This window comes from Micrasema longulum, unplaced genomic scaffold (genome assembly GCF_059751315.1).
Source record: "Micrasema longulum isolate JH-2025_06_02 unplaced genomic scaffold, ASM5975131v1 h1tg000007l, whole genome shotgun sequence".
NCBI lineage: Eukaryota > Metazoa > Arthropoda > Insecta > Trichoptera > Brachycentridae > Micrasema > Micrasema longulum.
Window position 1 is genome coordinate 499,290 of NW_028277215.1, and position 12,445 is coordinate 511,734.

Consider the following 12,445-nt stretch of genomic DNA (forward strand, 5'->3'; position numbering starts at 1 on the left):
AAAAATTGACATTAGGTATAAGCATTTTATTTTATTATATCTGCAACTCTTGATAAAGAAGCACGCTGTTGCTTCGAAATAGAGGTCGGGAGAGTAATAATGTAAGTACTTATAAACAAAGTTTTTTATTTTTATTAATAGAATTTTAGTTTTAAGTACTCACCTTAAAGTAATCCCCAATTTTTCTTTTGGAGTTATACAAGCCTGCATACGAGTATTAATACCCATAATCGAATTTCTTATATTTTCCAATAGGTTAGCAAATGATTCAACTGACATTCTTGTATAGTTAAAAAAACGATCAGAGTAGTTTCGAAGATCCATAAAATAATTTTCAAGTAAACCCTTTGAGTGCCGCTCAGCAGAAGTAAAGGATGAATCCAATGTCTTCTTTTTGGTTTGCGTTTCTTACTAGACAAAAGGTAAAAAATAACATCTTCCACGTCCATTTTACTTGATGTAACGATTCCGACCGGCCGTCGGGCTGGCTGCTTAAACTGGTTGCGCAAAATTTTGGCTGCCGTAGACGGGCTGCCTAAATCTCCACCAAAAATGGAAAATTAGTTGTTGATGCCAAAATAAACTATACATAAAAACCTACCCATCTAAATAATAGCATAATTCAAAACTGTCTCTAAATCTTACAAAAACAGACTTTAATTATACAATTTGACACCACAAACTAGCATCCTCCATGGAGTTGGTGAAGCATAATTAGGAATCTCACAATTCTTTTTTCAAAGTTTTTTGCAAATATCTCAGTAACTCCCTTCAATGGAGATTTCTAAGTTTGATTCTAATACCCTCAAATGTTTGTTCGGTAAGGTCTTTTTATTCTAAATTCTAATTCTTACTTTTTAATATTTATATTTATATTAAAGTTTATTATTTATGTTTTATTTTATGATTTAAAAGAGGGCATAGGTAAAAATAAAATAAAAATATGATTCTTCAGTACATAATATAATGTATATGTGGTTAGTGTAAAAAAATTCACAGCCAATATAATTTAATTAATATTTATTTGTACATTTTGTTTGAAAATTTGTAAGTCTAGTTGTGTTTTAAATGCTTCTTGAACCAATAATTATGATAATGAATCAACAATAATCAATATTTATTTCTTAAATTTGACTAAAAGATACAACATAATGCCCAAATAATTTGAGGGCGAGTTGAAATGGAGGGAGATAAATACACTACAGAGGTACCGAAAGATAAGAAATGTATTTTTTTAATAGTCTGCTGCAGTATTGGACAAGTAATCTCGTCTTCCAATATTGGAAGCTTGCTTGCTTTGTACAGCTTCTAATTTAGGACAATCTGAAAAGAAAGAAAGACTATGTGAATGACATTATTTGACATTATGAACCTGTCGTATTATCATATGTACAATAATTTTATAAATGAAATATCGGCGTGCACCGTGCAATATGTACCGCCATTAAGGAAGCTCAGTCCTACGGGATATTGGAGACAGAAAATGTTTTCCTACGCGGGGTAAAAATTAGAGCATTGTAAGGCAAAATTTATTGAAAATGTATGAAAAAAATAATCAAAATGAACGACTTTGAACGACATTACTAGTTCATATGAATCAACCAATGATAAGAGAGTTGTGAAAGATTTCCGGTTTACGGTAAGTAACAGACCAGTCGGTACTGGCCGAAAATAAGCGGAAGAGAACTTAAGACGGTCACACCCGGAGTAATATTAGAAGTAAAAAACTTTTAAAAATTATACCGCTTATAATATGATACATAAAAATTTTGGCTTGGTTGAATAGTCTATTAATTTTTTTTTTAAAACAACTGAATTTCCTCTTCTTAAGCTTTTTTTGTACATAATTCAATCAGGAAAAAATGAGTGAATGAAAATAAAAATCTTAATTTACAGATTGGCAGTATTGCATGACAGATGACATGTTGAAAGAAAATTTGTGTTACTTTACCTGTAATTCTGTGGCCAAGGCCACCACAGTAAGAGCAACCCTGAGAATCTGCATCTTCTGTGGGCTCGGTGTAGTTATCTGTGTCACTAATCAAATCAAGAAGGAACTCTGGCACCTAAAATAAAATAAAAATATTTATAGCCAGATGTGTAATATGAATAAATGGAAATCTGAAATCACACCAAAATAACAAAGCTAGGGTATTTATATGAACCCAAGAGGCATGCGCTTACCACCTTAAATTTTAGAGCATTACATTCTGCTTATAGATAGTTTACTTCCATATTCATACATGGCATTTTTTTGATTCTGAATAATATGCTTCATTTTGGATAAACATTCCCATGCGAGTTGGTTCCTCATAGAAAATGGAAGCATGGGTAAAACTAGCGACATCTATTGTTGACAAATGCCATATGTAAATATATAAAAGTCAACTAACTTATAAGCAGAATGGTGAATATTTCAGAGTGTTAAGCGACCACTTAACCCAGCCGATGACAGATGATAAGCTCTATAAATACCTGACTTCCATATTTTCAACAGTTTTATGTCTATTGAAAAAATATCTAGAATCTCTGACAAAGGAAAAGTCGTGTTCTGAAACCAGTCAGCAAATTAAATTTAATTTGATCAATTTTTCACTAAATAAATAAGCATGTACTTAAATAATTTATTACATAATATGTTATTGTATGCAAAGGAACACAAGTTCAATTAGGCTTAATGTAATATTAAATACATTTTATTTTTTTTTAGTATAAACCATTAATTTTTTAATTTTCATGCCTCTTGAGATATAAATGAAAATTATTGGATCAGATTTGAATGAGTTATTTAAGAAATGTAAATAAAAGTGCAAAAAAATTTAATCTCAAGAACTCCCAAGAAGGTTAAACCCAGTCCTTGTCAGCAAAAATTTGGACAAACTCAAAATATTATTTGTTCATCACTAAAGCTATATACGTCATGGATCTCGTCAGCTTCACTACAAAAAGATAAGTGACCAGAAGATATTGTCAACCTGACACCTAGGTGCCTATTGATTTTTATATACGATTTCCATAATTTCTTGCCTTAAAAAAAGCAGTCATGTATTGCCCGGGTCCGATTTTTTCTTCTTTCAGAATTGATGTTTAGTTTGTAAAAGTTTCTTTTTATTAAATGCTGCCCAAGAAATGAGCAATTATACTCAACCTTTTGCTTTGCCTCTCTTAGAAGATGAGCCAAATCTCTAAGAACACTATCATCTGTCGCGCGACTAACAAGTGTGGTAGCCGTTCCCCTCCTCCCTGGTGCTCTCCCAGTACGTCCTATTCTGTGAACGTAGTTCTCGACATCTCCCGGCATATCATAATTGATAACATGCTGAACGTCTGCAAAATCAAGACCTGAAAAAAGAATATGTAGTCATCTAATAACAGATATTTAATAAAGTACTTGTATGCATATGTAATTAAAGAGTAAATAAATGTATAGTTTTTAGTCACATATTTAACTTTTAATATTATAAAAGATGCTGCAGTGGTTTAGGCAATTTGATAAACAACTTAGGAATTACTTAAGATAAATATAGTGTAAATGCTGCAGGACGTTAAACCAAGAAAGACGGAATAATTAGTAGTTATGTACCCAGTAGACAGAACAGAGTGCGTGAATTTGTAGAAAGCAAAGCCTGTGTAAGATGGCTATATATTATAAAAACATAAATAAGAAAACAAAGATGGTTGGTGATTCTGCTTTACTTTAGTTTTTTTGAGATGATAGTAAATTAAAATAATAGTATTACCTTTGGATGCAACATCAGTAGCTACAAGAACATCCTTCTGCCCATTTCTGAATGCCTCCACAGATCTACTTCGTTCTTCTTGGTCTTTGCCGCCGTGTATTGCTACGGCTTCAACACCTAAAATATTATTCATATAAAGTAAATTTAAAAAATAAATACCTTTATTATGTACAAAAAACAAAAAGCAAAACACTAGGTGAATTCCTTTATTCATTTTTGTTCTACAGATACAGATAATCATAGAACTCCACTGACTTCTATAATACATACATAAAAAAAAACTTATAGTTATTATTCTGTATGTTGGTTTTATTTTCTCCAATAGTATTTGAATTTTAAAAACAAGAATTATTACAGAGTACACATTATATCAAAGAATTAAAAAATAATAGGCGTAAGGCATAAGAAGAAAGAAAGAACAAAGCTTATGTAAAGTACATTATTATGTACATAACACAATTTGAAATATTTAACTTAAGAAAATGAAAAAACCTTTCAATAGGAGATATTCGTGGATTGCATCAACCATCTTGTTTTCTTTCTGCGAAGATAAGTACAGGTGGGGGTGTTTTCTGCAAACAACGGAGAAGGTGAACAGTTCTAGCTTCAGCCCTTACAGCTTCCACTTCCTGGCGAACATTTAGGGAGGCTGCTCCAGCACGCCCAACGTTTATTGTGACTGGTTTGACAAGTGCCGACCTTAAAATAATATATTTTTATTTCATTCAAATAAACGGCACAAAGTGCCTTTTACATATTAGGTTAAAAATACATTACCTCATGGAACTGATATTTCGTAAATTGTAAAATGCAAATGTAATAATGAAATTGTGATGAGATAGTTTAAATGTCATTTTTTACTAACAGAAAGTATTTTAATACGCAAGTTCTTTTTTAAAAAGAGAAATACTTGAGTTTTTATTATTTACTCAAATATTAAAATTTTCAGACCATTTCCTAAGTCGTAAATAACTTGTGCTGGAAAGATGGAAATCGAGTTGTGGTAGAGTGGGGATTTGAACCTCGGACCTTTGGCCCCATGAGTCCACAATACTACCACGAGACCACAACCCGGTTTGTATATATATATACATATAATATATTTTAATAAGGAAAGGAAACCCAGTGCTAATGAACAGAAAAAATGTTCTGGCTTAACATGATTTTTTCTACCGGGTCAAGGCAGATCTATGGGCATTTATTTTTTTTTGGGTCTTTAACGCTACATATTTTCTATTTTTAAATGTTAATGTGTTAGTATAATATATGCTAGTATCTTATTTGCTAGTATAGTAATATTTGTAATTCAATAACAAGTACCACATTACCTGGCAAAATTTTGAATTTTCTTTGGCATAGTTGCGCTAAATAGGAGAGTTTGTCTTTGACCTCTAAAAAAGGAAAATATTGTCCTCACATCTTCTTCAAAGCCCATATCAATCATTCTGTCTGCTTCATCCATACACAGATACCTGCATACATCTAGTCGAACCTGTTGGGAGCATAAATAAAGTATTTAATTATCTTCTGAAATAAAAAGTATGGAAAATATAAAAGAATTTAAAGTCAAACAAAAGAATCCCGTGAAACCCACTACATGCTGTATTCATCGATTCTTGCAATAAAATATACATTTTGGAATGTTTTTAAAATTATAAAAATTACTAAAAATATACTGTAATAAAAATTGTGAAACAAACTCCCTCTCTTAACACAACTCTAGACTTAAATCTCATTAGAGAGGCAGAGATATTAAGCGTATCATGTAAAAAATATTATATACATATATATGTATTTATAAAATAATTATATGTTTTTTAATAAATAAATTAAAAAATAAGTAGATATTTTTTATTCCCCATCATTACATACTGTAGCATAAAACTGTGTTATTTTTTTTACTAAGCACTTAATATGTTTTTTTTTATGTTGGCCCCGTGGTGTAGTGGTCAGTTTATTTTCCTACTATGCAAGAGATCTCGGGTTCGATTCACATGTTAAATAAAAAAAAAAAAATATAAATACGTGTTTTTGAATTAGCAAGGTCTGTATGCAAAGACAGAGTGATATGGCGTTCTATCCTCTCTGCCTACCCTTACGGAGAAACGGCATGATGGTTTGTTTTTACATCATAATATTTTATAGTCCTTGGAATGGCACCTGAAGCGTAAGACTGATCATCTTACTTTCATGTAACAAAAAAATATCAAGATAAGTTTCGATTTGTGTACCAATGCAGTGCCCTATGCAATAGGTGCCGAAAGGGGAATGATTTTTACATTTTAAAAAACTGAATATTTTAACTCATTCACTGCAGTGCTCACATATGTTTGTGAGCGCCGATGACGGTACTACTATGCGGTGCTCGCAGCATATGAGAGTAATTTATTATCAAAAAGATTCGTAGCTTAAGTATTTATCAAGTATAGAGTATATTTTATAATGGCCACAAACAAAATAAGTGTTTAAAGTAATAAATAAAATATGTAGATATTGAACGCGGGGAAAGGGTTAATAAATATTTTGTGCTAATTAATTTACAATCTTTTTGTTTTTTCACACTCTCTTCACATTAATGGTATGAGCAGCTGCAGCTGTATTATATGCTTTTGATGATGTACACATAAATACCATTTTTTTATCCAGCATGTCCATAAGCCTTCCGGGGGTTGCTACCATAATGTGAACACCCTTTTGAATGATATCCATACATTCAGAAACAGGAACACCTGAAGAGCACATGCACAATCAATTTTGATTATGTACATTCTTCTTTATTATAAATAATAGTTGACATTTTTTTTTAATGTTACCTCCAATAGCCAAACAGCTTCGGATTTCAGCATGACCACAACGTTTGAGATGTTTTGCATAATGCTGAATTATGTCAAATGTTTGTTTAGCCAGTTCTCTTGAAGGACAAATAATGAGACCATATGGACCCTCGTTTCTAGAAACATGCGGATTATCAGTTTTATTTCCTTTAAAAAATTTAAATGTCTTTTTTTAAATTTAAAAAAATTGCATTTATATGATTCTTGGAAAATGTTTCAATTTTATTAACGACAAGTAAATAACGCAATAACAGAAAATGGTAATCAAATTGCGACAGAGGCGGGGTTTGAATCTCGAACCTTCGAGTCCGCGACACTACCACAGGACCACAGTCCGGTTTGGAGCATAAAAGTGGAATAGCCTTGGCGTGCAAGCTACCAATTGATAAAATTGATTTATTTAAGAAACAAAAAAAACACCAGTAAAAAAAATATGAGCATTGACTTTGGACCTTAATAAATTAGCACGCAAACCTAAAAAATATGTTACTGTTAAATAAAAAAATAAACTTACTTTGTAAAAGGAAGAACAGTTTCTTGTTCTAAACAAAACATGACTAATGGTAGAACGAATACTAATGTTTTTCCAGAGCCAGTAAAAGCAATACCAATCATATCTCTACCAGAAAGAACTGTTGGAATTCCTTGAATTTGAATTGGGGTTGGATTAACAATACATTTTTCTTCCAAACCATTCATAATAGCTGAAAAAATAATGTTATATAAATAACTGGTGTCCATTAATGCAAGCGAGATTTTTATTTTATTTTGATTAATAGATAAAAACTACCCTTAGGAAATTTCATATGCGCAAAGGTCTTCAATGGCGGAGGAACATCTTCACCTTCAACTAATATTCTAAGTTCCTCTCGAATCCTTTCATGCCTAGACTCAGGCTGTGCAAGGACACACTTTGGAGGTGTCCAGGATGTTTTTATAGGATCTTCATACTGTATACCTAAAACAAAATATTGTACTTAGTACATATTGAGATATAGTGTTTTTATTGTAAAATATTTTTATTCAAGTATATAAATATGTCTCAACCTGAAGTTTTTGGGAGGGGAAAACATAATTTTTATACTTTTGCAAACGCTGTAAGGTCCAACATTCATGATTCTACATGTTTTATCTAAAAAAAAATAAATTCCTAAATCAAAGAAAAATAATAAATTAAGCTTCTCTTTATGGAGAAAACTAAGTGTCATATTATTGACACTGAAAAGAAAAAATAATTAAGTTATATAAATAAGTTTGAAAATTATAATTATCGATAAAAATCATTAAATATTTTGAAATTCAAAATCGAGGATATTATATAATTGGATACCTTACTAATAATATTTTTCATATTGAAATCACACACAAACCATAAAAAATATTTTCTATCTGCCAGCTTAAGATAAGTAATAAGTCTTTTAAAATCCCGGTTGCTTTAAATGAAAAACTCCCACTTTTCTAAATAACAAACCTCCGTGTATCTCAATAATAATACGATTCATTCTAAATAAACGAAAAATAAACATTTACCATTAAAAACTGTAGGTATTCGTGAATATACTTTTTTTTAAACTATGTATATTCGTAAAAGTAGTTAATGCGGTAGTTCTTCAACCACCTTAATTTGTTCTTTATTAGAATAATATTTACATATTTCATTTAATTTGTTTTTACTTTTTTAAAACAATATTTTATGTGAATGTATATTCTTTTAGTTAGCCACTTAAAATATTATTTTATTTTACTTATTAGTCTTATCACCATGTTATATGCATATATGAATTTATTATTTACCATTATATATTTAATAACATTTCGATTGTGCTTTAGTTAACCACACCAAGCACAAGAGGTTGTCTCTTTTTAGGAGTGGTATTTGGTTTAGTTTTTTGTCATTTGTACTTTGTACCTAATATGTATTATAATTTATTGTATAAATAAAAGACGAGTGATACTTTAATCCACAAATTTGGAATATCCAGTGACCGGTTTCATCGCTTTCGCGACATCTTTGAGACTGGTCTTAAGTATCACTCGTCTTTTATTTATATAATACATTACAATGAACTTCCATCAAGAATTTCCACTTACAAACTTAAATGTTTTAAATGTATTATTTATATTTTTTAAATGTACCTGTTTATAAATCATTGTCAATAAAGGCAGTTAAGAACTTTTTAGCTTCTGAAGTCGACATGCTAATTTTTCAATTTGAGTAGAACAAAATTTTACCTTTAGCCAATTCAGCAACTCCCATTAAAGCAGTCCTTTCGGCAACGCTTTCTAAAATCTTCTGTTCTTCACGTCTCTGTTTCTCTGCAGCACTTACTTTTTTGGCTTCAGCTAAACGTTTCAATTCAGTATGTTGATCTAGAAGGCTTACATTGAAACGTCTTCCCCAATCTTCTTGGGATGCTGTAAATATGAATTAAATAAAAAATCTAAAGATTGACTAATTAGGTATATACATTAGGTTTGTCTGGAAAATAATGTGAGAGAGCGGGCGGACCGGTTGAGATTGGTAGTGGGGGAAGTCAGTAAGTGAACGCTGGGTTGCTCAGTCTTCTCCGGCCATTCGGAGAGTGAGAACAGGCGTTTCCGCGGAAGTTGTTTTAGGACCTTGTAAATGTCAAAATGCAGCACTCCGTAGAGCAAAGAATGACAATGACGTTTTGCGTCAAACTTGGCAAGATTGCGGAAGAAACTGTTAAAATGATCAAGGCAGCCTTAGAAGAAGATGCTCTGTCGGATCGACAAAAGGTCGGCGTCCCCTCGCCCCAAGAATGCCAGGATGAGCAGATTCAAAATCAAGACGATGCTCATTGCGCTTTTTGATATCATAGGACTGGTCCATCACGAGTTTGTACCACCCGGTACAACTGTGAATTCTAAATTTTATGTCGAAGTGCTAAAAAGACTGAAATACAGGACTCAACGCGTCCGGCTGGACATCACAGATGATTGAAAGTTGCATCATGACAATGCGCCCGCTGTCCTTGTAACCAACTGCTCCCCTACAGTCCGGACCTAGTTCCCCTGACTACTTTTTGTTTCCACGCCTGAAAGGACCCATGAAAGGGAAGCATTTCGAGATTATCAAGGGGGTCCAAGCAGTTTGTACCGTGGCCTTAAGGAGCATTCCGGAGGAGGCCTACAGTGGCGCATTCGATGCCTGGAAAAATCACTGAAGCCGATGCATCAACGCAGGAGGAGCCTTTTTTGAAGAATTTTGATGTGTTGTAACAAAAAGTTCTATAAATTCTTTGTAATCAACTCACTGACATTACTTTCTGGACCCACCATGCCTAGTGTAAATATTGGACTTTTACCAAGAACATTGATAGTGTGCACGCATACAGGGTATAGAACAAAGTCAACTGAGTTGCGCAGTCTAATGCCATTTCCTGCAAGACATAGAGCCCTCCGTCTACCTAATGATGAACCTTGATTTTGAGACAAAACTCAAGGTGGGGAAAGTACATTCTACCGTCGTCACGTACAAGTTATTTTCAGTACATGAGATTAGAATGTACACTCCTTGTCTTAAGTTTTGTTTCAAAATACTGGCACAAGTTCACAAAAAACATTGGATAAAACTATAAATTAGCTTTTAAAAGAGACTAAAGATTGAGGTGTGTTTCTAACCTTCATCATCGGGGTCATTTTCGCTTGAGCTTTTGGTTTCGGCAGCAGCTTCGGCAGTTAATTGAGCTATTCTTCCTAATTTTATTAACTGTTGTTTCCGCCTTTCTTTAACAGGCACATAGAGCTCAAAATGGTCTTCTGCCTCAGATTCTGAGGATTTTTCATTCTGACGGTAGCGTTTCGGAGGCGGTTCTTTGACATTCATATTTTAAAATTATTAATCTTCAGTTCAAATATAAAATGTTCAGTAATGCTGTAATTTTTATAATATATTGAAATGTAGTTAAAGTTTAGGTATTATAACGCGTACGTTTATTTTCATTTTATATACATGTTTGCAATTTGTTACCAAATTTAATAAAACTGCAAAATATACAGGAAACAATAACCGTGAGCAGATTTTTTTGTGAACGCTAGCCTAACAGTTTGTGATTGACAGATAACTGTGACAGTTGTACCAGAGATTGGAAAGTAATTGAAAGGTTTAGATAATAGACAATTTTTCGTCATCTTCTTATTTTTGTGGCTTTTTTCAACTCGCTGTTCTTGTTCGGTGTTCTAGCCAGTGCCGTGTTTTATTTTTTACAGGGAAAGCTCGATTGCAAAATATATGGAAGAATATTATTGAAATGGCTGGATTGAGATAAATTAAGAAGAAACTGATAATTTCGGGGGCTGTAAAATCTAGTTCCGCGATCACGCGTATGAATAGACGGAGCTGTTCATCTCTCAGCTAACTAAGAGGAAACTGGAACATCCGGGGATCGGCAACTCAAGAGAAAATTATATCTTCCTCATGCCATACGAAATATGTGAGATAGAAAGTTTATATGCCAAATGTTTTTTCTATTATAATTTGACCTAATGAAATTAGAACCCACTAGAAAATAATTAAACTTAAATTTTATCCAGAAAACGTATACTTTGCAATCTTAAATGTTTTATGTATCTATAAATCTCAAACTTGGGAAATTACTTAATACTGATTACAAAAATAAAAACGGAAATTATTTACAGAGCTAGGTCCTTACTTTAAAGCAGTTCGCGATTGTCCCTCTTCACTTATATATTTCTAACACCATGTTAGGTACCGGTGGTTTTACTATGCGGAGAGTTGACGGTTGATACGGGTGCTGTGCTCGAACGAGCACAAGCTGAACAAGATCAACAGAGACTCGTTCCACAGGCACATTGTCCGATATTCTGTAGACATTTCATGAATTCCGTAATTGTAACAAGAGAGTTGAGGCTGATAGAAAACATTTCAATGGGTCGATTGAGGCGTAAACAATACTTGATGTAAATCGCCATATATAGCATGCAAATTTGGATTGCTTCTAGCCGCTTCTCCACCTTTCTTTAAAACTGCGAAAACTTTTTCGGCTTTACAATGATGAAGATCGCTTTTAATTAATATGGTTTCTTACAATGATAACTGTGTAAGTCACTATATAACTATTCAGTTATTTATTTATTAGAATTTATATAATTTTGAATCATTATTTTGTCACAATGCATATATAAAAAAGATAGAATATAATATTCTGACTGATCCTAAGTATTTATGGAGATATGCTAAAACCCTAGACAATAGTGATACCGGTATTCTAAAATCTATAAGATATGGAAATAATAGGTCTAGTAATATGCAAGATACAGATAATATGTTCGCTGACTTTTTCTCTAATGTTGATGATAATACCGTTATTTTAAATAACACAATGGAAAACAAATTAACCGAGCTTATTGACCTGCCTAACTTAACTATTTCTGATGATAACATTATTAAGTTTGTAAAATTGTTGGATAAACGTAAGTCTGCTGGCCCAGGGGTGGTATTCTGAACCACTCTCGTGGGCCTCTCTACCTCGTTAAAATCATTTTGGTATCCTGAACGAATCTCGTAATAGGTATCGTTAAAACCACGCATGCGCACAGCACACAAATAAACTAACCTTGTAAATCTGGCAAACGTCAAACATGCGACCCGCGAGATGTTTCGTTTTTAAAAATGTATGTTTATTTTTTATTGTGAGCTACTAAATTGGCAATTAAATATATTGCGTCATCTGTAAAAACTCAAAAGACGCCATTATACAAATTACGACAAATCCATTTGTGCTCATAAATTGGAGGTTCGTAAGTTTTTTAAAATTTGTCTGGACATTTTTAGTCTTTGTCAAAAATAACGGAGTTAATACAGGTAAGTACTCGTAATTAATACAT

The 12,445-nt window shown here is 32.4% G+C and overlaps 1 protein-coding gene across 1 annotated transcript; it reads right to left on the reverse strand.

Annotated features, from left to right (window-relative positions):
• Positions 1 to 944: 944 nt before the first annotated feature.
• On the reverse strand, positions 945 to 10,675 carry abs (ATP-dependent RNA helicase abstrakt). The gene is given in 13 exon segments (XM_088227409.1): positions 945 to 1,323; positions 1,952 to 2,066; positions 3,149 to 3,342; positions 3,741 to 3,857; positions 4,233 to 4,266; positions 4,268 to 4,439; positions 5,069 to 5,232; positions 6,372 to 6,469; positions 6,554 to 6,690; positions 7,089 to 7,278; positions 7,365 to 7,532; positions 8,807 to 8,989; positions 10,220 to 10,675. Coding segments are annotated over 13 exon segments (1,866 nt in total). The 5' UTR covers positions 10,425 to 10,675; the 3' UTR covers positions 945 to 1,234.
• Positions 10,676 to 12,445: the final 1,770 nt, after the last annotated feature.